Genomic DNA, 23,269 nt, shown 5'->3' with positions numbered 1-23,269 from the left:
CAGTAGTTACCATCATAAGCTGTGAAGTCATACAGAACTGTATTCAAGTCCTGGGTTTGCTTCTTGCCAGTTGTGAGGCCTTAAGAAAGTTTCTTAACTTCGTTCTGCCTCAGTTTCCTCATCCATAAAATGGAGATAATCCTAATTCTTCTTAAGTTTGTTGGGAGGATTAAAAGAGAAAGTGAACCCTGATGGATTTACTATACATGGGCAATGACACATAGTAAAGCTTCAATAAATATTAGTAATTACTTGTGTTTACTGAGCACCCACCAAGTGATAATCGCTCTTCTAGTTCTGAGAATTCAGCAATGAACAAGAGAGATAAAGAGCCCTATGGAGTTCACTTACTAGTGACAAACAAGTAAACAAGATCATTTCAAATAGTGGTAGGAACATGAAGAAAAGATAAGGTACGGGAAGGGGGTCAGGGAGCAGCTTTCAACAGGAGACAGGAAGGCATGGGAGGCCTTCACAAGGTGACATAAAACTGAAGCTGGGTGAAGGGGCCATTCATCAGGAAGATTTGGGGAAGAGATAGGGGGAACAGTTTGTGCTTAGGCCCTGAGGCAAGAAAACTTGGTTTGTACAAGAAACAGAGAGGAGAGCATGGCAGGTGACGGGAGCTCAGTATGTGAAAGGAAGAAGGCGGGGCATGACATCTGCGATTTGAGAAGGGCTGAGCAAAAAGGACCTTGTAGACCAGAGGAAGGAACTTGGATTTACTCTTAATGGACTATAAAGACACCAGAGGTTTCTTACTGCTAGTGAGGTACAGCAGCACTCTCTTCCCATGGAGGAATTTTTGTGTTTTCCTGCAGTTCTGTTTTAGAAATACAGTTCTGTGCTTCATAACAACATTTTATCAATGATGTACTGTGTTGGCCCATAAGATTATAATGCCATATTTCAACCGTACCTTTTCTATGCTTAGATTTGCTTTAGATTTGTTCACCATTGTGTTAAAATTGCTTGCAATATTTGGTACAGTAGCATGCAGTACAGGTTTGTAGCCAAGGAGCAATGGGCTACATTATATATATATGTATACCACACACATATATATATACCATATAGCCCAGGTGTTTATAAGCATATCAGCGAAATCACCTAAGAAGGCATTTCTCAGAATAGATCTCTGTATGTTAACAGTCCTGTGGCTGGTTGGCTATCTGTGTATGTACATGCTTGGGGAGTAACTTTTCTGGGGAGATCCCGTTGGTTACTCATGGGGTCCCCCTGGTGGAACTGGTGGCTCATTACTCATGGGGTCCCCCTGGTGGAATTGGTGGCTCATGTGCACCGTTTCAGATCAGGCAAAACAGAATAAAATGAGCAATTTATCTCAAAGTAAATGAACAATTTATTCCTTTTTTTTTTGAGACAGAGTCTCACTATGTCACCCTCTGTAGAGTGATGTAGTGTCACAGCTCACAGCAACCTTCAACTCTTGGGCTCAAGCAATTCTCTTGCCTCAGCCTCCCAAGTAGCTGGGATTATAGATGCCCGCCACAAGGCCCAGCTATTTTTTTTGTTGTTGTTGTGGTTGTCATTGCCGTGTAGCTGGCTCTGGCCGGGTTCAAACCTGCCAGCCTCAGTGTATGTGGCTGGTGCTGTAACCACTGTGCTACTGGCACTGAGCCAATAATTTTATTCTTTTTTTCTTTTATTATTCTTCTTTCTTTTTTAATTCAAATTGGACATTATAGGGCGACACCTGTGGCTCAGTGAGAAGGGCCCCGGCCCCATATGCCAAGGGTGGCGGGTTCAAGTTCAAACCCAGCCCCAGCCAAACTGCAACAAAAAAATAGCCAGGTATTGTGGCGGGCGCCTGTAGTCCCAGCTGCTCGGGAGGCTGAGGCAAGAGAATCGTGTAAGCCCAAGAGTTAGAGGTTGCTGTGAGCTGTGATGTCACGGCACTCTACCCGAGGGCGGTACAGTGAGACTCTGTCTCTACAAAAAAAAAACAAAAAACAAACTGGACATTATTTCTTTATACAAAGGTAATCAACACTGTGGGTCCACCAGCCCACTGCTGCAGCTCACGTGGGCTCATCTCATTGCTTCTAAGGTAGAGGAGTCTGGGTAGGGGGTACTGTGGAGGGGGATACACACTACAGGCCTGGGGACTGCCAAGCACACCAGCTGGGAGCTCCTGAAGGGCAGAAGCACAGACACAGGGACACTATAACCAAGACCATGGCACACAATGACAGGAAGGATGTTGGGCCAGCTACTGCCCTCTTCTCCCACGTGTTCTCTAGGAGGAGTTGGGGATCTGGGGCTGAGAAGCCCAGCTGTGTCACTCCAGAACCACGTAGCTTGGTGCAAGCACAGACTGCCTCGCCTTTATGCATCTGTAAACTGGCAACAGTAAAGGGTACTTCACAAAGCTGCCAGGAGCACAAATGAAACTGAAATAGTAGTCAAAGTAGTCATTTCTCAAAGTAGTCAACACAGAGCCTGGCACACAGAGGTGTTCAATAAATAATTTTTTGTCCAGAAAAATCTCAGCTCAGAGGATCTTCTTCAGAAGGCCAAGATATGAGATAACTTCCCTAGAAATTCTCTCAGGGCTTTGGGACCCTTGAGGACTCCTTGGAGCCTACAGCCTCCAGAGTGCCCAGGGACCCAGAATATACTGGCCCTGGGCAGCTGATGGGGGTGGGAGGCTGGACCCCTGAGGAGGTTCCCACAGAAGCTGGGTAGACGCTGGAGGAATTGGGGTTGGGACCAAAACGGTTCTGCACATAACATAGGCCAAAGGCAGGCTGGTAGGGAGGCAGGCCAGGCATGTGCCCAGGAGCGCAGGTGGTCCAGGTGGCTAGTTTCTGACCACTGGCATGCTGCATCTGGGTGACAGGGTAGCTTGGGGACAGATGAGGGTGACAGCTCTGTGTGGGATAGGAGCCGGGCACAGGGTTCAGCTTCCGGCTCTGGACTGTTCTTTCCACTGAAGATCCTGAGATGTACTTGAACATGGATATCCTCCTCATGGGCTGAAGGGGAACTTCGGATCAAGCTTCAATGCTACTCGCTCTTGCCAGTTGCGCAGGGCCTTGGACTTTGGACTTCAGCGAGAGGCCAGCCAGAGGGCGCCAGCGGTAGCTGCAGCAGGAACAGGCAGGGCCGGACACCAGCAAGGAGAGCAGCGCAATGAAGTAGGTGGCAGATGGCACCTCGGGACACAAGCACCAGCTCCGAGGCCACCACTGCCACAATCGTTACTGCACGCCTCTTCGACAATTTATTCTTTCATTCAACAAATATTTATTAGGCACCTACAATGTTCCAGGCTCTGTTTTAGTACTGAAATACATCCATATACCAGGCACAGTGGCTGAAATACATCCATAAGCCGATCAAACATCCATGTCCTCATGGAGTTTACATTCTGGTCAGGGGGAGGGAGAAAATAAATATACAAGCAACTTGTTGGATGTGATAAAAAGAGAAAAATTAAGGAAGGCACTGGGGTAGAAAGTACAAGGACAATGGTAGTGTTCCAATTTTAAATATATGGCCAGAGAGTTCTCATTGAGAAAGTGTCATTTGAATAAAGATGTAGAGGGAGTGAAAGGGTGAATGATGCAAGTATCTGGGGGAAGAGTATTCCAAGAAGAGGGATCAGCAAGCACAAAGGCCCCAAGCGCATGAGCAGGTCTGTAGAAAGGCAAAGGGGCCAGTGTGACTTAAGTGGAAGGATGACAGAGAAAGTCAATTAGGTTAGAGTTGTACTGGGGGCTGTCAAATCTTGAGGGTCTTGTAGGCCAATGTAAAAGTTTTGGCTTTCAGTCTGAGATAGAAATCCATTGGAAGAGGGATAGAATCTGATTAAGGTTTTAACAGCAGCTCACTGCTACTTTATTAATGGATTATGGGAAAGCATGGGCATTCACAGTCATGGATTGACTGTGGCTTATATTAACAGGTAGTAAATGGTCAGATTCTGGACAGATCTAAAGGCAGCAGATTCTAATTCACTGCAAAATTTGTCAGTGAATTAGACGTGGCATGTGAGAGAGCAGAGTTAAGGATATAAGTAAAGGAAGTTATAATACTTAGTATATCATTTAATAGAAAATTGTGATCAAAGAATATGCAGCCAAAATACAGGAAATAAAGTATGTTAGAGGTGTATCAAGCAGTTAATAAAAATCGTGTTTTGTGGTATTTGTGAGCTAACTTCTGATTTCTTTTCTTGAACTCCTGACCTCAAGAGATCCTAGGCCTAGGCTTCCTGAAGTGCCATGATTACAAACATGAGCTACCATTCTTGGACTGTTCTTTCCTCATTATAAAAGATTCACTTTTCTATCTAATATTGTATTTGTAATTTGGATTCTTTTTCTTTCTTTCTTTCTTTTTTTTTGTATAGACAGTCTCACTTTACCACCCTCGGTAGAGTGCCATGATGTCACCGGACTCATAGCAACCTCCAGCTCTTGGGCTCTCGCGATTCTCATGCCTCAGCCTCCGGAGCAGCTGGGACTACAGGCGCCCGCCACAACGCCAGGCTATTTTTTGGTTGTAGTTCAGCCGGGGCTGGGTTTGAATCCGCCACCCTCGGTATATGGGGCCCGCGCCCTACTCACTGAGCCACAGGTGCCACTCTGGATTTTTTTTCTTAAAGAGGGCCCCCAAACTGAATTAACTTCAAAGTCTCTATAAAACCTGAATTCAACATTGCTCCTTGCTCATACTTGAGTAGTAATTTAAAATTAATGAAGCATTTAAAACTTTTGTTTCGGGCAGCGCCTGTGGCTCAGTGAGTAGGGCGCTGACCCCATATACCAAGAGTGGCGAGTCCGAATCCGGCACTGGCCAAACTACAACAAAAAAATAGCCGGGCGTTGTGGAGGGCGCCTGTAGTCCCTTCTATTCAGGAGGCTGAGGCGAGAGAATCGCCTGAGCCCAAGAGCTGGAGGTTGCTGTGAGGTGCGACGCCACAGCACTCTACCGAGGGCGACAAAATGAGACTCTGTCTCTAAAAAAAAAAAAACAAAAAAACCCAAAACCTTTTGTTTCTGAAAGGAATGTGCACGAAATGATGTCAACTGTAAGCTCAATATACTATTAGGAATAAAGTAAATTAGGGGACAAAAAAGGATCACTCTTTGTTAGCCTCCCAAATGTCTTCCAAAACTTCCCACCCGTTCTTCCTCCCAGTTTTTCTAGATCTACTAAATGCATTCAGCATCTCACGCTCCCTTTATGTAGGCAGGGATTACACGCGTTTAAAAAGACGTGGAGAAACGGTAGTATCCTTTGCTGGGATGCTCCAAGATCTGCAGCGTAGTAGATTGCAGCTACGCGCCGCACGACGGAGAGCGGCCGAGGCCACCGAGACCCGAGGCGGGGCTCGCCGGGCGGTGGAATGGGAAGGGCTTAGACTTTCCCCGCCTCCTGAGGCCCGACGCATGCGCCCTGAGGCTTCTAGTAGAACGAGGTGTGGATTGAGGTGACCCTGGCCTCTTACTTCCGGTTCCTAGGGATGCGTATCCGGGTTACATTAGCGCCGCGGTTTCCTCCGCTCGGTGGATTCTGCTGTGGGTCTCGACCGGTCCCCATGTCCTGCTGTGGGGCTTCTGTACCCTTTGGGTGAGTCTTCGCTTTCAACAGGGCCGGAGCGCACCCGAATGAGTAGAGCCTGAAAGGGGACGGGTCAAGAGTTCTGTCCCAGTCCTTGTGGGTGGGGGTCTCTTCGCCTGTCCCTTGTCCCTGCAATGCTCCCCTCACTCCAACCCTTTCCTGCACGCTGGCCTCGCCTCTTTCACTTCAGCTTAGCAATCTCGCCTCTGTGCACCTTTCGCCTCGCTGTTTTTCCTCAGTCTCATCATCAGCCCTTTTCTAACCCCGGTTTCCTGCCTTCAGCCTCAGCGCTTCCTTCAGCCACTGTCTCTCAGTTTTCCTCCTCCTCTCTTTTTTTCTCCATCCCTTAATCTGGGGTCTTGCCGTTCTTTTACCAGCGAGACGGCCCACCTCCTTCTTAGCTTCACTCTTCTCCACTGGGAGAAGGTCCAGTTTCTTCACCTTTGACAATTTCTCCTGGGACTAATAGGTGCCAGTCCTGCTTCTGGGGTTCTCCTGCCTGTTCTTACTTAGAGGAAGGTTGCCATAAGCCCCAACCTGGGAAGAGTTCCTCGGCTTAGCGGAAGTTTTGCCTTAAGGGCGCTGGGTTAGACTGAACTCTGATGGCTTCCGTAGTTAGGGAACAACAAAGGCGTTTCCAGTTTTTCTCTGAAGCTCAGTTTTGGGGCTTTCTCAAGAGCAGCTAACAGGTGGCTGGCACATAGTACTGGTAGCGGTTGGGCTCGTATGATCTCGTTAATTGACAGATCATGAATACGTTGTGTCAGTTCTGTGTTCTCATGAGAATGAATATGCACAACTGAGGCAAAAATGCGAATGTTTTGAGACAGCTCTGTTTTCTGCACGGGTTTTAACTGATAGGACGGATTCTAAGAAAGGACAAAGTTTTTTGGAGATTGTTAGCTCCAGACTTATAAATTTATTGTCAAAAATCTTAGTGTGTTGTAACCGAAATGTTTTCTGCCTAGAGTGTATAGTACTTTCCATTAGGATAAGAAATCTGTGACACAGATTTTTAATTCAAGGCTAAAGTCAGTTACATTTATGTTGCTGGTCTTCATACAGAACAAAGATAAACTTTCTGATTACAGATTACTGAAAACTCTGACCCTCTACCTGGCCACTAAACCAAAGGGGGAAAAAGAACCCCAAAACAAAACAACTGGAGACAGTTTAGTGCATGTTTGTTTTTAAAGCTCAGGAGAGGAACACTGTTAGTTTTCTATAGAAATTTCTACTTTAGCTTGGCAGTCTTTGTAATCTTGGGGGCTCAATTTAAAATACGCTTCTGCATATTAGTTTTCTATTTTGGTTTGATTATTTTGGAAGGTTTTTGGGGTCATTTTACTTGCTTTTGTACATGTCTTGCATGTTTTAATTTTTGTCCTTCAACCCTATGGTATGTTTTGAGGAAGATGCAGTTTTAAAATTTTTTATTTTTTGCAGTTTTTTTTTTGGCCAGGGCCGGGTTTAAACCCACCACCTCTGGTATATGGGGCTGGCGTCCTAATCCTTTGAGCCACAGGCACCACCCGAGTTTTAAAAATTTAAGAAGCAAAATATACTCCCAACATGCCCTTACTATTTGTACCTTGCAGCATCATGATTTCCATGATTTGCCTAAGCTGTTTAATGATTTCATTCTCTTTGTTTTGATTACAAATAAAAGGCTCATAGAATAGAACTTCTTTTTTGGTAGTCTGTCTGAAAGATTTTTGTGTTCTGCTTGTAACAGGATGTTTTAGCTAATGCATGATTTAAGCAGAGGAAAAATAGTTCAAAATAGAAATGTATATGAAAAAATATTAGGAATAGTTAATTCTCATATTCATCTACTTGGTTTATACCAAAGGATTGAATTGTTACAGTAAAGTAGAAGCTCGGTGGACTTTCTGTCTTCTGATTAACTTAAAAATACAAGTGCACCTTCTTATACAGAATCTATGGCTTAAGCTGTAAACTACCCTATTGGTAGTGTTACTCTTTATTGTCAGAGAACATAGCAAATAGTGGAACACATCATCATCTTTGTACTTTTGTTTGGTCTCATCAACCTAAGTCCTAGGGTAGCTAATTATTAAATGTTGAAGTAATTAAGGCATTTTCTCTGTTAATTATAGTAACTTAAAAAACAAACATTTAAAAAGTTAGGCTTTTTCATAAAATTTGTCTTCACTGTTTTCCCTTTATACACGTGCAATAGAATTTTGAATCAGAAAGGAAATACATAGTTTAAATAGTACACTTATTGTAAATAAGTTAATAGAGCAGCCCTAGGCAGTCACTACTTAATATCTTAAGTACAGATTGTGTTGGATGCACTTTAACTTATTAGCTTGGTTAATGTTTGTACCAGTTAGGTTTGTTTTTTTTTCTCCCTAGAAAATCCTTAGCAATAATCTTTGTAACACATTTCTTTCAGCAAATATTGTTTGGGCACCTGCCGTGTACAGTTATAATAATACATATTTAGACTGTTCATGTGATTAAGTGACATGCATAGGGCTGACATTTATCCTTAAATTCTGAATTTGATTTGATTTTGTACGCTTCCAAACTAAAAGACTTAATATAATCAGACTTGATTAATATAAAATTATTTTTTGTTATAGGTAAAATTAAATAATTTTCACTTGGGAAACTTTTGACAACTGAACTGTAAAAATCTGTAGTGGCAAAACAGTAAAAATAAAGTGAACTTACATAGCACTTAATGTGTGCTACGTGGTTTACGTGTATTAACTCGTTAATCCATACAACTCTGTGAAGTAAGTGCTATTCTTATTATCTCCATTTTACATATGAGGAAATCAAAGCATGGAAGCTTGCCCAATGTAACACAACTAGTTATTGAGAGAGCTGTATTTGAACTTAGTCTTTTCTGGCTCCAACGTTCATGACCTGTTTTGGATACGGTTAAGGTTAAAAACCCAATTTTTCTTTTTCTTTCTTTTGGTTTTTGGCCGGGGCTAGGTTTGAACCCGTTACCTCTGGCATATGGGACCGGCGCCCTACTCCTTGAGGCACAGGTGCCGCCCAAAAACCCAATTTTTCTAAACCACAGAAGAATACTGCTTTTGGCTGGGAACCTAGAGGTTTTACTGGTCTTTTTATTGATGGTGGCTTGAGGCAAATTGCAGACCCTTTGCTACCTATGTTTCACAGGTGACAAAAACCATGTACCATAGAGCTTCTGTAAGTTGACCACTAGAGGGACTGTAGGAAACTGGTCAACATAAAGACTTAGCCCCATACTGATATGTACAGTGTGGTGCTTGTCTGGTCTTTGAAAATTAGGTCAATTTAAGGAAATGGTGTAGGGAGGTGGTCAACTATGGAGGTTCTACTGTATTAAGAAAGCAAAACAGGATTAACTCTCTCTCCCTTTTAGAAAAATTATCTTGTGGAAGTTAATTACTTCTGAGTTATTTGGAGAAAAGGCAGTGTTTTTAATAAAATGTCCCCTTAAAGTTAATTTTTTTTCTTTCCTTTGATCTGGACAGTGTAAATTAAGCTTATATGATAGTCTTAAAATGCTGAAATCTTTTTTTTTTTTGTAGAGACAGAGTCTCACTTTATGGCCCTGGGTAGAGTGCCATGGCATCACACAGCTCACAGCAACCTCCAACTCTTGGGCTTAAGTGATTCTCTTGCCTCAGTCTCCTGCGTAGCTGGGACTACAGGCGCCTATCACAATGCCCGGCTATTTTTTTTTTTTTTTTGGTTGCAGTTCAGCCAGGGCTGGGTTTGAACCCACCACCCTCGGTATATGGGGCCAGCGCCTTACCAACTGAGCCACAGGCGCCGCCCCAAAATGCTGAAATCTTAACACACACCCCTGTATGAATTTAAGAGCTTTGAAATGTCAGAATATAGTTGAAATTTCTATTTGCCTCTCATTTTCAGAAATTTGTGCAAAATTAAGTACATACAATTTAAATTATAAAATTGGCATATTAATCATATTAATATTATTTTGCACCTTATTACTCCCAAATTAAAATTTTTAATGGCATATCTAGGGGAAAGATAATTTTATATTAGCTGAGAGGCACCTCAATGCAAAAATATTGTACTCAAGTTATTTTTCTGAATATTTTGGAAATATGAGACTCATGGAAAAGTATATTGTTTCTGATAAGATGGGACACTTGATTAGTACTACTTATTTTAGTTCTTATATGTTAACTCCTCTTATTAATTCGGACCTTTTAATTAAGTACACTCTTTTTATAGTCCTTTTGTCTTGATGTTTTCTCTTTCCTGGTGGGAAATGTATAGGTATAATATGCTGAAGAGTAAGCTTTACTATGATGATTTATTTGTTGATATTTAGAATGTTCTTTCCTTTTACTTAAGACATTTAATTTTTAGTTCAAGACAATTCTCTTTTATATGTGGGTTTGGTAATTACTTTGTCTTTTAAAATTTCAGTAGTTTTCTTTCACCTGAAATTTAGTAATGTAGCAATTACACATTTAGGTGGTTAGTTGCTATCAGCACTGTTACTATGGGAATATATTAGAGTGATTAGCTCTCAGGTGGAATTGAACTTTATTCTTTAGTTTCCATAGTACTTGAAAAAGATTTAGGTTCACCTGTTGTGCCCCTTTTCCCTTGGAAAATGAGAGGAACATTTAAGAGTGTATATTCTGGAAAACTGAATCTGTGTTCCTGGAGCAATGTCCTCAACCTTTATGTTTGGATAAACTCTTGCTAAACTACATATATAAAGAAGGAACATTTAATTTAGCATAATGATGTTGATATTTTCATACTAGATTAATGATAGTAATATGATAATCTCATTCTCTTTACCAACAGCATAATCCAAAATATGTGTATGAATTTTTTTCTTGGAATATTTCAGAGGACATTTTAGGATAAAAACAGTACATAAATGTCTTATAAAAAATACCGTAAGGGCTGGGTGACACCTCACCCAGCCCTTACGGGGCTGTCACCCAGCCTGACACTCTGGGAGACTAAGGCAGAAGTAGTGCTTGAACTCAGAAGTTTGAGACCAGCCTAAGCAAGAGTGAGACCTTGTCTTTACTAAAAATAGGAAAAATTAGCCCGTTATGGTCATGTGTGCCTTTATCCCCTACCATGAGTCTGAGGCAAAAAGATCACTTGAGCCTAGGAGTTTGAGGCTGCATTGAGCTATCATGACCGCACAGCACTCTAGAGGGAAATTATCTCAAAGAAACAAAAACAAACAAAAAAACAACACCAGGAATCAGGGCATTATTACTTCACTGAATTATTGTCTTTTAAATTTAAAGTTGTCAAATTTAGGAAACATCTGTGATAATTTAAAGCAGAAAACTGCAAATCTGCTATTTTTCACCAGGTTAGGAAGCAGTTATTAGACAACACTGATGAATAGTGTTCTTGAGAGTGGAGAATAGGCATTCTCATATTTGGTAGGGCATTTAATATGTACATTAGCTAGATGGACTGAAAACCTCTGCTTTGCCTCATTTCTATGTATTTTTCTTTTAGTGTATACTTATTTAGTGTTGGTATCTCACATTTTGTGAAACTGTTGGGGTTTTTGTTTTGTTTTTGAATAACTGTCTTGATTCTTACAGATGATTTCCTTTTCTTTTTTTGTTCTTTTTCAGAGGCTTGCTTTTATAAAATTAGAACTTTGAGTACCACCAAATTCTGAATGTTGTTTCATATGTAGTTTGAAGTGGGTATTTTTGTTCCTTTTTGACTGGGCTAGTAGATATTTTCATCCCTTTTTGACTGGTCCACTTTAATTTCTATTAAAGTGGCTTTTTGATCATGGCTCTCTATAAAATGCATTTTCCTTTGTTACTCAGTAGTTATTATATATACACATATTAATATTTTAAGTTGAAACAAATTTCATGAAACAGTATTTGTCTTTACTAGTGATGCATTATAATATATAATCTATCTTGTTTTGTCATATTTCATTTACTACTGCTCTCCAATCATAGTTGATATGATAACCTATTAATGCTGTGTACCTGCAGTTTGAAAAAAAATCTAGTGACTCCTGGATTTTTTCTGATATTATCTTTTTGGAATTAAAAATGTTTGGCTTTGCTAGTTTTTTTTTTTTTCTCTGAAGTGTGCAGTGATTGTGTAAAACTTTTAACCTGAAAAAGCAGAGATTTTATGGTTAGAATCCTTTGCTAGTTTGTATCTAACAGTCAGAAGTTTAGGTACATTCAGTTGCTTCTCACAAACTTTGTTTCTGTTCTTGGCAACTAGTCAAAAGGTTACAAAGCTGCTTTATTCTCTTTTCTTCTGGCCCTGGTCCAGTCTTTGCAAACCAGAAAATGAGAACTGAGGACTGAAGCAGTTTGCTGCTTCATGGTGTATATGGTGGAAGAGTCATTAGGGTAGATGACAATGGACTACATTTCTTTTTTTTTTTTTTCTTTCTTTATTTTTTTTTGTAGAGACAGAGCCTCACTCTATGGCCCTCAGTAGAGTGCCGTGGCCTCACACAGCTCACAGCAAACCTCCAACTCCTGGGCTTAAGCGATTCTCTTGCCTCAGCCTCCCGAGTAGCTGGGACTACAGGCGCCCGCCACAACGCCTGGCTATTTTTTTGGTTGCTGTTTGGCTGGGGCCGGGGCCGGGTTTGAACCCTCCAACCTCGGTATATGGGGCCGGTGCCCTACCGACTGAGCCACAAGCGCTGCCCTGGACTACATTTCTTTATTGTCCTACTTCATTTCCTCTCATGGTAGAGATTGCAAGGACCTATCCTATCCTAGCTATTTGAGTGAAACAAGGTTAACAGGCATACTCTATTTTTACCACGACCTCTTCTTACCACTTAATGAGCACTTACTATGTGCCAGGCACTATTTAAAGCACTTCACTTGTATTAACTCATACTTTTTGGGAGACCTAGGAGGTGAATAAGAATGAGAAAGGATAAAGAAGAAAACTTGCCTTCTTCTTATCAATAGTGTCTTATTACCTGGCTTATGAATTCTGGCTGTTGGTGACTAGTATGTAAAATGTAAAACATATATTTTAAGCGGGGTCAGCTTTTAAAAATCATTCCATTATAAGGCACGAAGTTGTAGACAGAGAGCTCAGGCTTTGAAAATAGCCTGCCTGGGCTTAAATTCGGGTTGGTGACTTACCTCGAGCAAGTTATTTTCTATGCCTTAGTTTTCTCATCTGTAGAATGGTAATAACAACAAAATAGTACCTGTCTTACAGACTTATTGAAAGTATTAAGGTAGTTGATATATTAAAAGTACTTAGACTGGTGCCTCAGCCATAAAGAGCATTCCATAAATGTTAGCTATTAATAGTATCAACTCACAGCTGGATCTCCTGAGAGTATTTATGGCTATGATGAGTTCTATGTATTTGCTGAGTAACAGGACATACTTGACGTTAATGTTATATTGCCCAGGAGCTTGAAAGCATCTTTCAACAAAATTTCTTTACTGTGTATCTATGTTTAAGGTATTTATTTTATTTTTGAGACTTACACTTACTATGTGCTAGTCACTGTTTTAAGAGATTTACAGATATTAACTCATTTAGTCCTTCTGACAATTTTAGGAGAAAAACACTGTTCACATTTTACAGATGAATTTACTGAGGCCTGGGAAAGTTAATTAACTTATCCAAGATCCCACGCTACTCATTAGTGTCAGAGCTGGTATTTGAACCCAAGTAGTCTAGCTTCAGAATTTGGGCTCCCAAAATAACACTTACCAAACTTGCTTCTTACAGAGGTGTATTAGTTCGAAAAGGGTTAAAATAATGGATGTTAAATCTTACTTCACAATTCTTTACTCTTTTTGGACTGAAATGACAGCGTTGAATTATGGATGATGGCTTTTTTTGTCTGATGGATTTTTTTTTTTTTTTTTTGGAGACAGAGTTTCACTACGTTGCCCTTGGTAGAGTGCTGTAGCATCACAGCTCATAGCAACCTCAAATTCTTGGGCTTAATCAATTCTCTTGCCTCAGCCTCCCAAGTAGATGAGACTACAGGCACCCACCACAGTACCAGCTATTTTTTGTTGTGGTTGTCATTGTTGTTTAGCTGGCCTGGGCAGAGTTCAAACCTGCCAGCCTCGGTGTGTGTGACTGGCACCATAACCAATGTGCTAGGAGTGCCAAGCCACGCCCAGCTATTTTTTGTTGCTGTTGTTATTGTTGTTTAGCTGGGTTGGTTCGAATCTGCCAGCCTGGGTGTATGTGGCTGGCACCATAACCCCTGTGCTATGAGCGCCGGGCTAGACTTTTTTTTTTTTTTATTGATACGTAACAGTTACATGTGTCGTGAAGGTGCATGCGGTATGTGCATACAGTGTGTAATGATCAAATCAGGTAACTGGGATATCCATCACCTCAAACATTTGTCTTTTCTTTTATGTTAAAAACATTTCAGGGCGGCGCCTGTGGCTCAGTGAGTGGGGCGCCAGCCCCATGTGCCGAGGGTGGCGGGTTCAAACCCAGCCCCGGCCAAACTGCAACCAAAAAATAGCAGGGCGTTGTGGCGGGCGCCTGTAGTCCCAGCTGCTTGGGAGGCTGAGGCAAGAGAATCGCGTAAGCCCAAGGGTTAAGAGGTTGCTGTGAGCCGTGTGACGCCACGGCACTCTACCCGAGGGCGGTACAGTGAGACTCTGTCTCTACAAAAAAAAAAAAACATTTCAGTTCTTTTCTTCTAGCTATTTAGAACTATACAGTACATTATTGTTAACTATAATCACGTTACTATACTTCTGAACACCACATCTTATTCCTTCTATTTAACTTTTTTTTTGGCCGGGGCTGGGTTTGAACCCACCACCTCCGGCATATGGGACCGGTGCCTTACTCCGTTGAGCCACAGGCGCCGCTCTAGTTAACTATATTTTTATCGCCATTAACCTCTCTTCTTCCTTGTTCAATGTATTTTTGAAGGAGTAGATAAATTTGTGGAAATAAAACAATAATAAAGAATTGATTTAGGGTTTTCACATGAAAGCTATAACCCAGTTACGACCTAAGAATAGGGGGAAGGGGGAAAGGGAGGGGAGGGAAGGTGGGTAGAGGGAAGAGGATTGGTGGGATTACACCAGCGGTGCATCTTACAAGGGTATATGTGAAACTTGTTAAACGGTCTGTGAAGCTAGTGAATGATGCCCCATGATCATATCAATGTACATAGCTATGATTTAATAAAAAAAAAGTAAAAAAAAATAATAAAATAAAATAAACCAAAAAAAAAGAATTGAACCTAGAGCTACATTTCTTGAACCTAGAACCTACATTTCTTCTGACATCTAAAGACATACATTTCAAAAAATTGAGTTCTGTTAGTGTGTAGTAAATGTTATCCAAATACTGGAGCATTGTGATATATAAAGATACATAAAGATATATAGAATGATGTAGGATGTTAGAAAATGGGTGAAATAGGGTACAACTTTTCCTGTGTAACTAGAAGCAACACATTTACAGAATATTCCTGTTGGAGTATAATATCATGTGTCAGGCCACGTATGGGGGGAAAAATGTGATTCTGTTAGAAATGTTCACTGATTAAAGAAGGATGAAAATAAAGTTGTGGAATCTTTGAGTTCTGTGGAGTCTGGATCTCCAAACAAATTTTTATGTTTTGTGAGTGACAAGGTACTAAAAATTGAAGAGAGGTTCTAAAGAATGTTGGCAATGATATAGGAGAAGAATTGTTGGACTATTATTAAGCTTACTGTGATAGCTAATTCAGATTACCTGTTCCTTCTTAATACTTTGTACTCTGGTTTTGGAACTTTTCCTGTGGAACACATCTTCCTGTTTTATTAGAAGCTTGTAGGGAAAAGCTTATGCTAATTTTTATTGAAGATTGTTTTATAGACAACTTCAAAGAACTATTTTTTAAGAAATGTTAGATATTGTAGAAACAATTCTTCTTAGAAAATCTATTCCAGAGAAAACATTTTTTTCTAAAAGGATTTGGAATAGGCTATAAATATATATACATACATAATATTTTTTAAAAATTTTCAGTATGTTCTCATAGTAGTCTGTTAAGTGTAAAGTTAGTATAAATATTCCTACAGCTGACAATACCATGTGTTAATCAGTTATGCCTCCTAAATAAAGTAGCGAGAAGAATTCACCAACTTTACCAGTCAGTTGTTATTTATTATGGAGGGAGTTGACAAGTATGGTGATGGCTTTTATCTGTCTGTGGAAAGTCCATCAGAGAAGGTGTAGATGGTTGTGGCTTTTTCACAGAAATGTGATTTGTGCTGTTACCTTAGTTGTGAGAGCTAAAAGGCTCTGTGAGGATTTTTTTTTGCAGTTTTTGGCTGGGGCCAGGTTTGAACCTGCCACCTCCGGTATACGGGGCCAGTGCCCTACTCCTTGAGCCACAGGTGCCGCCCTGAGGATCTTAAAGTAGTGTAGGTCTGCTGGATATATGTGTCTGGGCTCTATAAGTACAAAGGATTCTGAGTGGATATTTAGTATGTTAGATTTTTTTTTTTTTACAAAGATATTTTATTTTCGTAAATAAAATACTAGTTATTTTAAAAGCATATACAAATTCACATTGTTTTAAGGTAAAGGTACACGTTGGGAGTTTATCCTCTGACACATCACTCAATGATTCTTCTCAGCCAGAGTCCACTCGAGCTGACGTCTACACTGCAAAATCTGGATTCTCCATCAGTTATCTTTCTTCTCTGACTGCTGCTTCTTTTCAGCCTCCAGCTTTTGCTGCTTTGCTTCCAACTTTTTCCTTTGGTACATTTTCACTCCAGCAAATGCCAGGCAGAGAATTAATGTTTTTGCTGCCAAGATATATAGCAGCAGGGGCACGTGTTCAAGAACCTTCCAATTCATGGCGAACCAAGTGTGAATTCACCTCTGATCAGTGTAGGCCCCCTCCTGACAAGCACATGAGGAGAGAGAGTGAGAAACTCAGGTTCAGGGAGGTGGAAGATCTGACTCCTCCCGGCGGCTGCCCGCCAGAGCCGCTCCAGCAAACAATCCTGTTAGATGTTTTTTAAAAGATAGTAAAATCAAGAGAGGTAGGTTTTAGCTGATGAGACGTAAATGGTTTTCTGAAAGATAGGAAATAGTGAGATTGTATTTATGGAGAAAATAAGAGATCACACCCAAAAGTATATGTAAAAGTTTCAGAAATGTATTAAACTCCATGTAAACAAATACAAAGAACTCAACAGTGCCTGGAACATTCATCAGTTTCCTGGCCCTTTCCCTTGATTTTGAGCCCCTGGATAAAGCTCAGAGAAACTGTGTCAAACGCTTGAACAATTTGCTTGGGGAGGGTGTGTATTTTCTTACACTCTGTTCTCTCTCTTTTTTAAACCCCCCCCCCAAGACCTTTATACTCTGTTCTCAAAATATGTCATTCTCTTGCTCGAAAGCACTCATTGCTTTCTAGAACTCCTGATCGCATGTTACAGGCTGTGCACAGTCTTGCCCTTATCTGCTTTTCATGTCTCATTCCGCCACTAGTTCATTTGTTAACACTGGCCTTTTTACTATTTCTCAAACATGCCAAGATATTACCCTTTCCGTTTCTTTACTCTTATGCCCTCTGGAAAGCCCTCCTTTACATCTTCTTATAGCTCTCTTCTCATTATTCATATCTGTTGATAAATTACCATCTTAGAGAAATTATCACCCCATCTGAAATAGCCCCCTCAAAGTGAGAGACTAGCTGTATCCCAAGTAATTTACGTGATGCTCAGAAGAAATAGGGATTCATATACAGAAAGCAAACTCCCTGCAGACACTGCCTAACTGCATATTTCACTCCTCTTTCACAGTCTCTAGCGGTGGGTGTATATAATTAGAACTAACAGATGAAAAGAGAATTTCATCCACTTTGAGGAAAAGCTGTTTAGTTGAAACTCCCAACTACCAATGTGAACTAATAACCTAGATTTGTCAGTCATTTCAGGAAATTATACTATGAAAGAGAGGTACGAGATGTAGTTAGTCAGCACTAAAGGAAATAGTATAAACTGAAGGAGATTTTAGAGATAAACATTATTACTAACTTTAGAGGAAATAAAAAGGTAAACAAGAACTGGAAATATTGAAATAAAATTAAATAAAAATAGCAGAATAACAAATTAAGTATAAAGATTGAGCTGAAGGAATTTCTAAAAATTCAGCGCAGAGGATGTCAGCAAATGGCAGAGTAAGAATGCCTAAAAATTCTCTGTTCAACAAAACTAACAAAAATTATCAGCTTTTGGCTCGGTGCCTGTAGCTCAAGTGGCTAAGGCACCAGCCACATATACTAGAGCTGGCAAGTTTGAATCCAGCCCTGGCCTGCCAAACAACGATGACAACTACAAACAAACAAAAAAATGGCTGGGTGTTGTGGTGGGTGTCTGTAGTCCCAGCTACTTGGGAGGCTGAGGCAAGAGAATCGCTTAAACCCAGGAGTTAGTGAGCTATGATGCCATGGCACTCTACTGAGGGCGACAACTTGAGGCTCTGTCTCAAAAAAAAAAAAAAAATTGTCAGCTTTTTCAGAATTCTAGAAATTAAGCACAAGGTTACAGCAATCTGGGAGCATTTATTGAAGAAAAACAGCTTAATCTTAGGAAAGACAGCAAACTTTGTGGCATTTTAACTTGCTCTTTTCCCATACCTCCTTTCTAACGCCACAGTAGCCTTGAAAACTAATAGCATCTGTGGCAGCAGTTCTCATCCTGGGTCGTGACCCCTTTGTAACAATGAAAATACATCCTGCATATCAGATGTTTACATTACGATTCATAACAGTAGCAAAATTAAAGTTATGAAGTAGCAATGAAAATAATTTTATGGTTGGAGGTCACCACAACATGAGGAACTGTATTAAGAGGTCATGGCATTAGGAGGCATTAGGAAGGTTGAGAACCAGTGTGGAGTGTCTTCAAAGCCCCATTCCCAGACAGTTGTCATTATTTTACTTAACTGTTCCTTGAAAGGCCTCATTCACAAAACCATTTGTACTTGACCTGACTTGGAGCTCACCCAGTACAAACTACCATTTTCCCACTGGAATGTTCTTTGAAAACAGAGGCAGTCATTGAACATCTTAAGTGCCTGTGACAGTGAATAATCGTTGGGGTAAATAATAGGCTAACCAAAATGTTTAAAAGGAAAAGCTGGTAAATGAGATGTTTATAAAGGAATTTATAAAGTTCTGGTATGTTTTTGGGAATCTGAAAGGTTATGTGCGTGTGTAGAGCTATGTATATGCTTAGGAAAGAACTTAAGGTCCTAAGCTCTCAGTTCTGGTTGATCTTGAGGCTCTGTGCAAGCAGGAAGTGGAGGCTAAGGCAGAGTTAAAAACTTTGTGGCTAAGTATGAAAGTGTAACCTAACAGGTATACAAGCCTGTCGGTATAGACTGGGACTTACTGGTTTCAGGCATCTAAGGAAGTCTCTGTCCAGTCATTCCCTGAGCATTAACAGAGCAGAGATTTCAGTGGCCACATGACTTTACATAATTAGTTCAGAAAAGTCACTCAAAGAAACAATGAACAACAGTAAATAGTAACAACAACAAACACTGGATACTCTGATTTTCAGACTCATTACAATGCATATTTAAAATGTCTAGTTTTCAACAGAATATTAAAAGACATGCCCCCCCCAAAAAACTACACACATCCCAATTAAGAATGGTCCATACAGAAAAGAAAGTAAAATATAGAGCAAACATTGGACTTATTAAGTAGCGACTCTAAATCAGCCATTTTAAATATGTTCAGAGAACGAAAGGAAAATAGGACAAACTTTTCATCTCCTTGGTTTGCCATAATAGAATAACATAGACTGTATGTCTTTCAATAACAGTAAGTCATTTTCTGGAAGTTCTTGAGGTTGAAAGTCTAAGATCTTTTTTTCTTTTTTCTTTTTGAAATGAGTATCAGCTTCTCATTGCTCATTGCTTCTGAATGACTGCATGTTGTACAGGTTTACCGTCGGTGATCTAAGATATGGGTAGAATTCTTCCACCATTTCTATTTAAGTAGGGAAAGGGTATCTGAAGGCAGACATTGTAAGTGAAAATAAGAATTTATACTATTTGACCTTATTTAAGTCATCTATCTAATGGAAAACTCTTCTGTTACAATATCAGGTAGGAAAGCCAGCATTTCAAATTTATGCACTCATAAATAAACTGTTCTTATAACTATGTTTACAATTTTGTTATTCAACATTTTAAACTTCTGTACTCATAAATACAGAGGTCCAGCTGTGGGCCGACTGTGTTTACAATTTTATTTATGTGTTTGTTTTATAGTCATAGAATTTTATTCAGCTTCATTTGTGATTTTCTTTTAAAAAATATAATAGATCCCATTATAATTTTTGAGGCATAATTTACAATATAATAAACTCTTCCTTTTAAGTATATAGTTCTGTGAGTCTTATGAATGTATACAATTGTGTAACTCACCACAATCAAGATACAGAATAGTTTCTCTTTCTCATCCCTAGAAAGTTCCCTTTTGCCTCTTTGTACCAAACCCCTTCTTCTCTCCCCAACACCTGGCAACCTCTTATCTGTTTTCTGTCCCTGTAGTTATGTCATATAAAGGATGTCATATAGACTGGGGACAGTGTAATCCCAGCACTTTGGGAGACTGAGGAGGGAGGACTTCTTAAGGCCAGGAATTTGAGACCAGCCTGGACAACATAGAGAGACCCATGTCTGTTTTAATTTCAGAATTTTAGAGAGTACACGTTTTGTTTACATTCTTTGTTTTTGTACAGATTGAGTCAAAGTTAAAAGTGTGCCCTTCACCCAGGTAGAGTGTGCATTGTACCCAATAGGTGTGAGTTTACTCGTCCCCATCACCCCCCTCCCCCAGCTTGATTTTCTTTGAGATTTACTTCCATACATGTACATAAGTGTTGATTGATTAGTTCCAATTTGGTACTGAGTACATGTGTTTTTTCCTCCATTCTTGTGATGTTCACTTAGAAGAATAGTTTCCCGTTCTGTCCAGTTTGTCACAAAAGGTATTAGATCACCATTTTTTTAATGGCTGAGTAGTACTTCGTAGTATGCAAATACCACATTTTATTCATTCATGTATTGCCCAATAAATTGGGCACTTGAGTTGTTTCCATGTCTTTGTGATTGTGAATTGTGCTGCTATAAACGTCTGGGTGCAGGTGTCCTTTTTTTTTTTTTGTAGAGACAGAGTTTCACTTTATTGCCCTCGGTAGAGTGCCGTGGTGTCACACAGCTCACAGCAATCTCCAACTCCTGGGCTTAGGCGATTCTCCTGCCTCAGCCTCCCAAGTAGCTGGGACTACAGGCGCCCGCCACAACTCCCGGCTATTTTTTTGTTGCAGTTTGGCTGGGGCTGGGTTTGAACCCTCCACCCTTGGTATATGGGGCTGGCGCCCTGCTCACTGAGCCACAGGCGCCGCCCACAGGTGTCCTTTTTATAAAATGACCTTTGATGGATCAAATGGTAGGTCTACTGTAAGCTCTTTGCGGTATCTTCATACGATTTTCCACAGAAGTGGTACTAGTTTGCATTCCCACCAAAAGTGTTTTAGGAGTTTCTTCCTCTCTGCATCCATGGCAGTATCTGTTGTTTTAGGACTTTTAATAGAGACCCCTTTCTCTTAAAAAAAAAAAAAAATTAGCTAGATGTGGTGTCATGCACCTGTGGTTCCAGCGTCTCAGGAGGCTGAGGCCAGAGAATTGCTTGAGTCCAAGAATTATGAGCTGTGATCAGGCTACTGCATTCCTGCATGGGTGACAGATTAAGACCCTGTCTCTTTTAAAAAAAGAAAAATGGAAAAGAATGTTATGTAAACATAATTATACAATATGTAGGCTTTTGAACTTGCCTTCCACTTAGCATAATACATTTGAGGATCATCAACATTTTTCTTCTATTTGCTGTATATAGATAGACTGTGGCTTCTTTATCCATTCACTAGTTTGAAGGGCATTTGAGTTGTTTCCAGTCTTTGGCATATACAGTAGAACCTCCATAGTTGACCACCTCCTTAAGTTGATCTAATTTTTGTAGATCAGAAGCCTATCACCCTTGCCTATCGGTACATTAGGCCTAGTTTCTTTCTTTCTTTCTTTTTTTTTTTTTTTTGAGACAGAGTCTCACTATGTTGCCCTCTGTAGAGTGCTGTGATGTCACACCTCACGACAACCTCAAACTCTTGGGCTTAAGCCATTCTCTTGCCTCACTGAGCTACAGGTGCCAAGCCAGGCCTAGTTTCTTTTCTTTTTTTTTTTTTTTAATTAATTAATTAATTAATTTATTTTTATTGTTAAATCATAGCTATGTACATTAGTGCAATCAAGGGTTACAATGTTCTGGTTTCATGTACAATCTGAAATAATCTCATCAAACTGTTCAATGTAGCCTTTATGGCATTTTCTTAGTTATTGTATGTACATTTGTATTCTGCATTTAGTAAGTTTCGCCTGTACCCATTCTAAGATGTACCATAGGTGTGGCCCCACCCTTTACCTTCTCTCCACCCTAACCTTCCCCCTCAGGCCTAGTTTCTTATGTTGACTTCCTTCATATGTTGACCAGTTTGTTACAGTCCCTTGGGTGATCAACTTCCAGAGGTTCTTTCTACTCTATATGAATAAGCTAGGGCTAGGCGTGGTGGCTCACATCTATAATCCCAGCACTCTGGGAGGCCAAAACAGGTGGATTTTAGTAGTTCGAGACCAGCCTGAGCAAGAGTGAGACCCCATCTCTAAAAAATAGTCAGGTGTTGTGACAGGCACCTGTAGTCCCAATTACTTGGGAGGGAGGCAAGAGAATCACTTGAGCCCAAGAGTTTGAGATTGCTGTGAGCTAGGATGCCAGAGCTCTCAACCCCAGGGCAACCGAGTGAGACTCTGTCTCCAAAGGAAAAAATAAAAAAGGCACTGTAAACATTTACATACAGACATACCTGGCATATTCTAACTTGAATTCTACTTCAGTGTTTTTCTTCCACCTCAAAATATTCTGTGTATATAGAAAGACTTTTAGGGTTCTATTCGTAACCCATAAATAAAGACAGTCCCAAAGAAAGAAATATTATGCAGAAAAAGAAAAAAGTCTTCTGTTGAGTTAGAAAAGTCACATTTTTCTAATGACAGAAATTTCTGATAATCCAGTACCATCTTATGATGTTTACCAATGTTCTTTAGTACAGTGCTAAACACAATATTACAAAATTAAAAGTTTAGTAAGTGCTTTATGGAAAAGCATACTACTCTATAGAAAACACAAAATAAGGCTCCGCGCCAATAGCTCAAGCGGCTAAGGTGCCAGCCACATACACCAGAGCTGGCGGGTTTGAATCCAGCCCAGGCCCGCCAAACAACAATGACGGCTGCAACCAAAAAATACTTGGGCGTTGTGGCAGGCGCCTGTAGTCCCAGCTACTTGGGAGGCTGAGGCAAGAGATTCACTTGAGCCAGGAGTTGGAGGTTGCTGTGAGCTGAGCTGTGATGCCACGGCACTCTACCCAGGGTGACAGCTTGAGGCTCTGTCTCAAAAAAAAAAAACAAAAAAACCCCACAAAATGAGCACATGACAGAAATGCACAATATGAACTTCAAAGTAGAAAAATGAGTTAAATCATTTTTCAGTCAATCTTGAGGAATAGTTTGCCTAGATTGTTAGTTAACATCAACTGGAAGGGAG

The 23,269-nt window shown here is 40.3% G+C and overlaps 2 protein-coding genes and 1 pseudogene across 3 annotated transcripts in view; 1 reads left to right on the top strand and 2 right to left on the bottom strand.

Moving 5' to 3' along the window:
- Window positions 1–1,965: 1,965 nt before the first annotated feature.
- LOC128574674 (rhomboid domain-containing protein 2-like) lies at window positions 1,966–5,422 on the bottom strand (annotated as a pseudogene).
- The window catches only part of EYA3 (EYA transcriptional coactivator and phosphatase 3), a 101,566-nt gene continuing 83,567 nt past the window's right edge, over window positions 5,271–23,269 (top strand). Inside the window, exon 1 of one of the 2 annotated variants that reach the window (XM_053575792.1) lies at window positions 5,271–5,601. The gene's annotated coding sequence lies outside the window, so the exon portion shown is untranslated. The remainder of the gene's footprint in view (window positions 5,602–23,269) is intronic. The other variant, XM_053575793.1, reaches the window with a different exon arrangement.
- LOC128574868 (small integral membrane protein 11) lies at window positions 16,065–16,611 on the bottom strand. The gene has a single exon (XM_053575825.1). The coding sequence runs from the start codon at window positions 16,441–16,443 to the stop codon at window positions 16,267–16,269; it is 177 nt and encodes a 58-aa protein (XP_053431800.1). The 5' UTR covers window positions 16,444–16,611; the 3' UTR covers window positions 16,065–16,266.

This window comes from Nycticebus coucang, chromosome 22 (genome assembly GCF_027406575.1).
Source record: "Nycticebus coucang isolate mNycCou1 chromosome 22, mNycCou1.pri, whole genome shotgun sequence".
NCBI lineage: Eukaryota > Metazoa > Chordata > Mammalia > Primates > Lorisidae > Nycticebus > Nycticebus coucang.
This window is presented reverse-complemented; position numbering and strand designations above follow the sequence as displayed.

Excerpts from the sequence above, each read along its gene's own strand:
- LOC128574868 (XM_053575825.1), bottom strand. The coding sequence starts at position 16,443 with ATGAATTGGAAGGTTCTTGAACACGTGCCCCTGCTGCTATATATCTTG.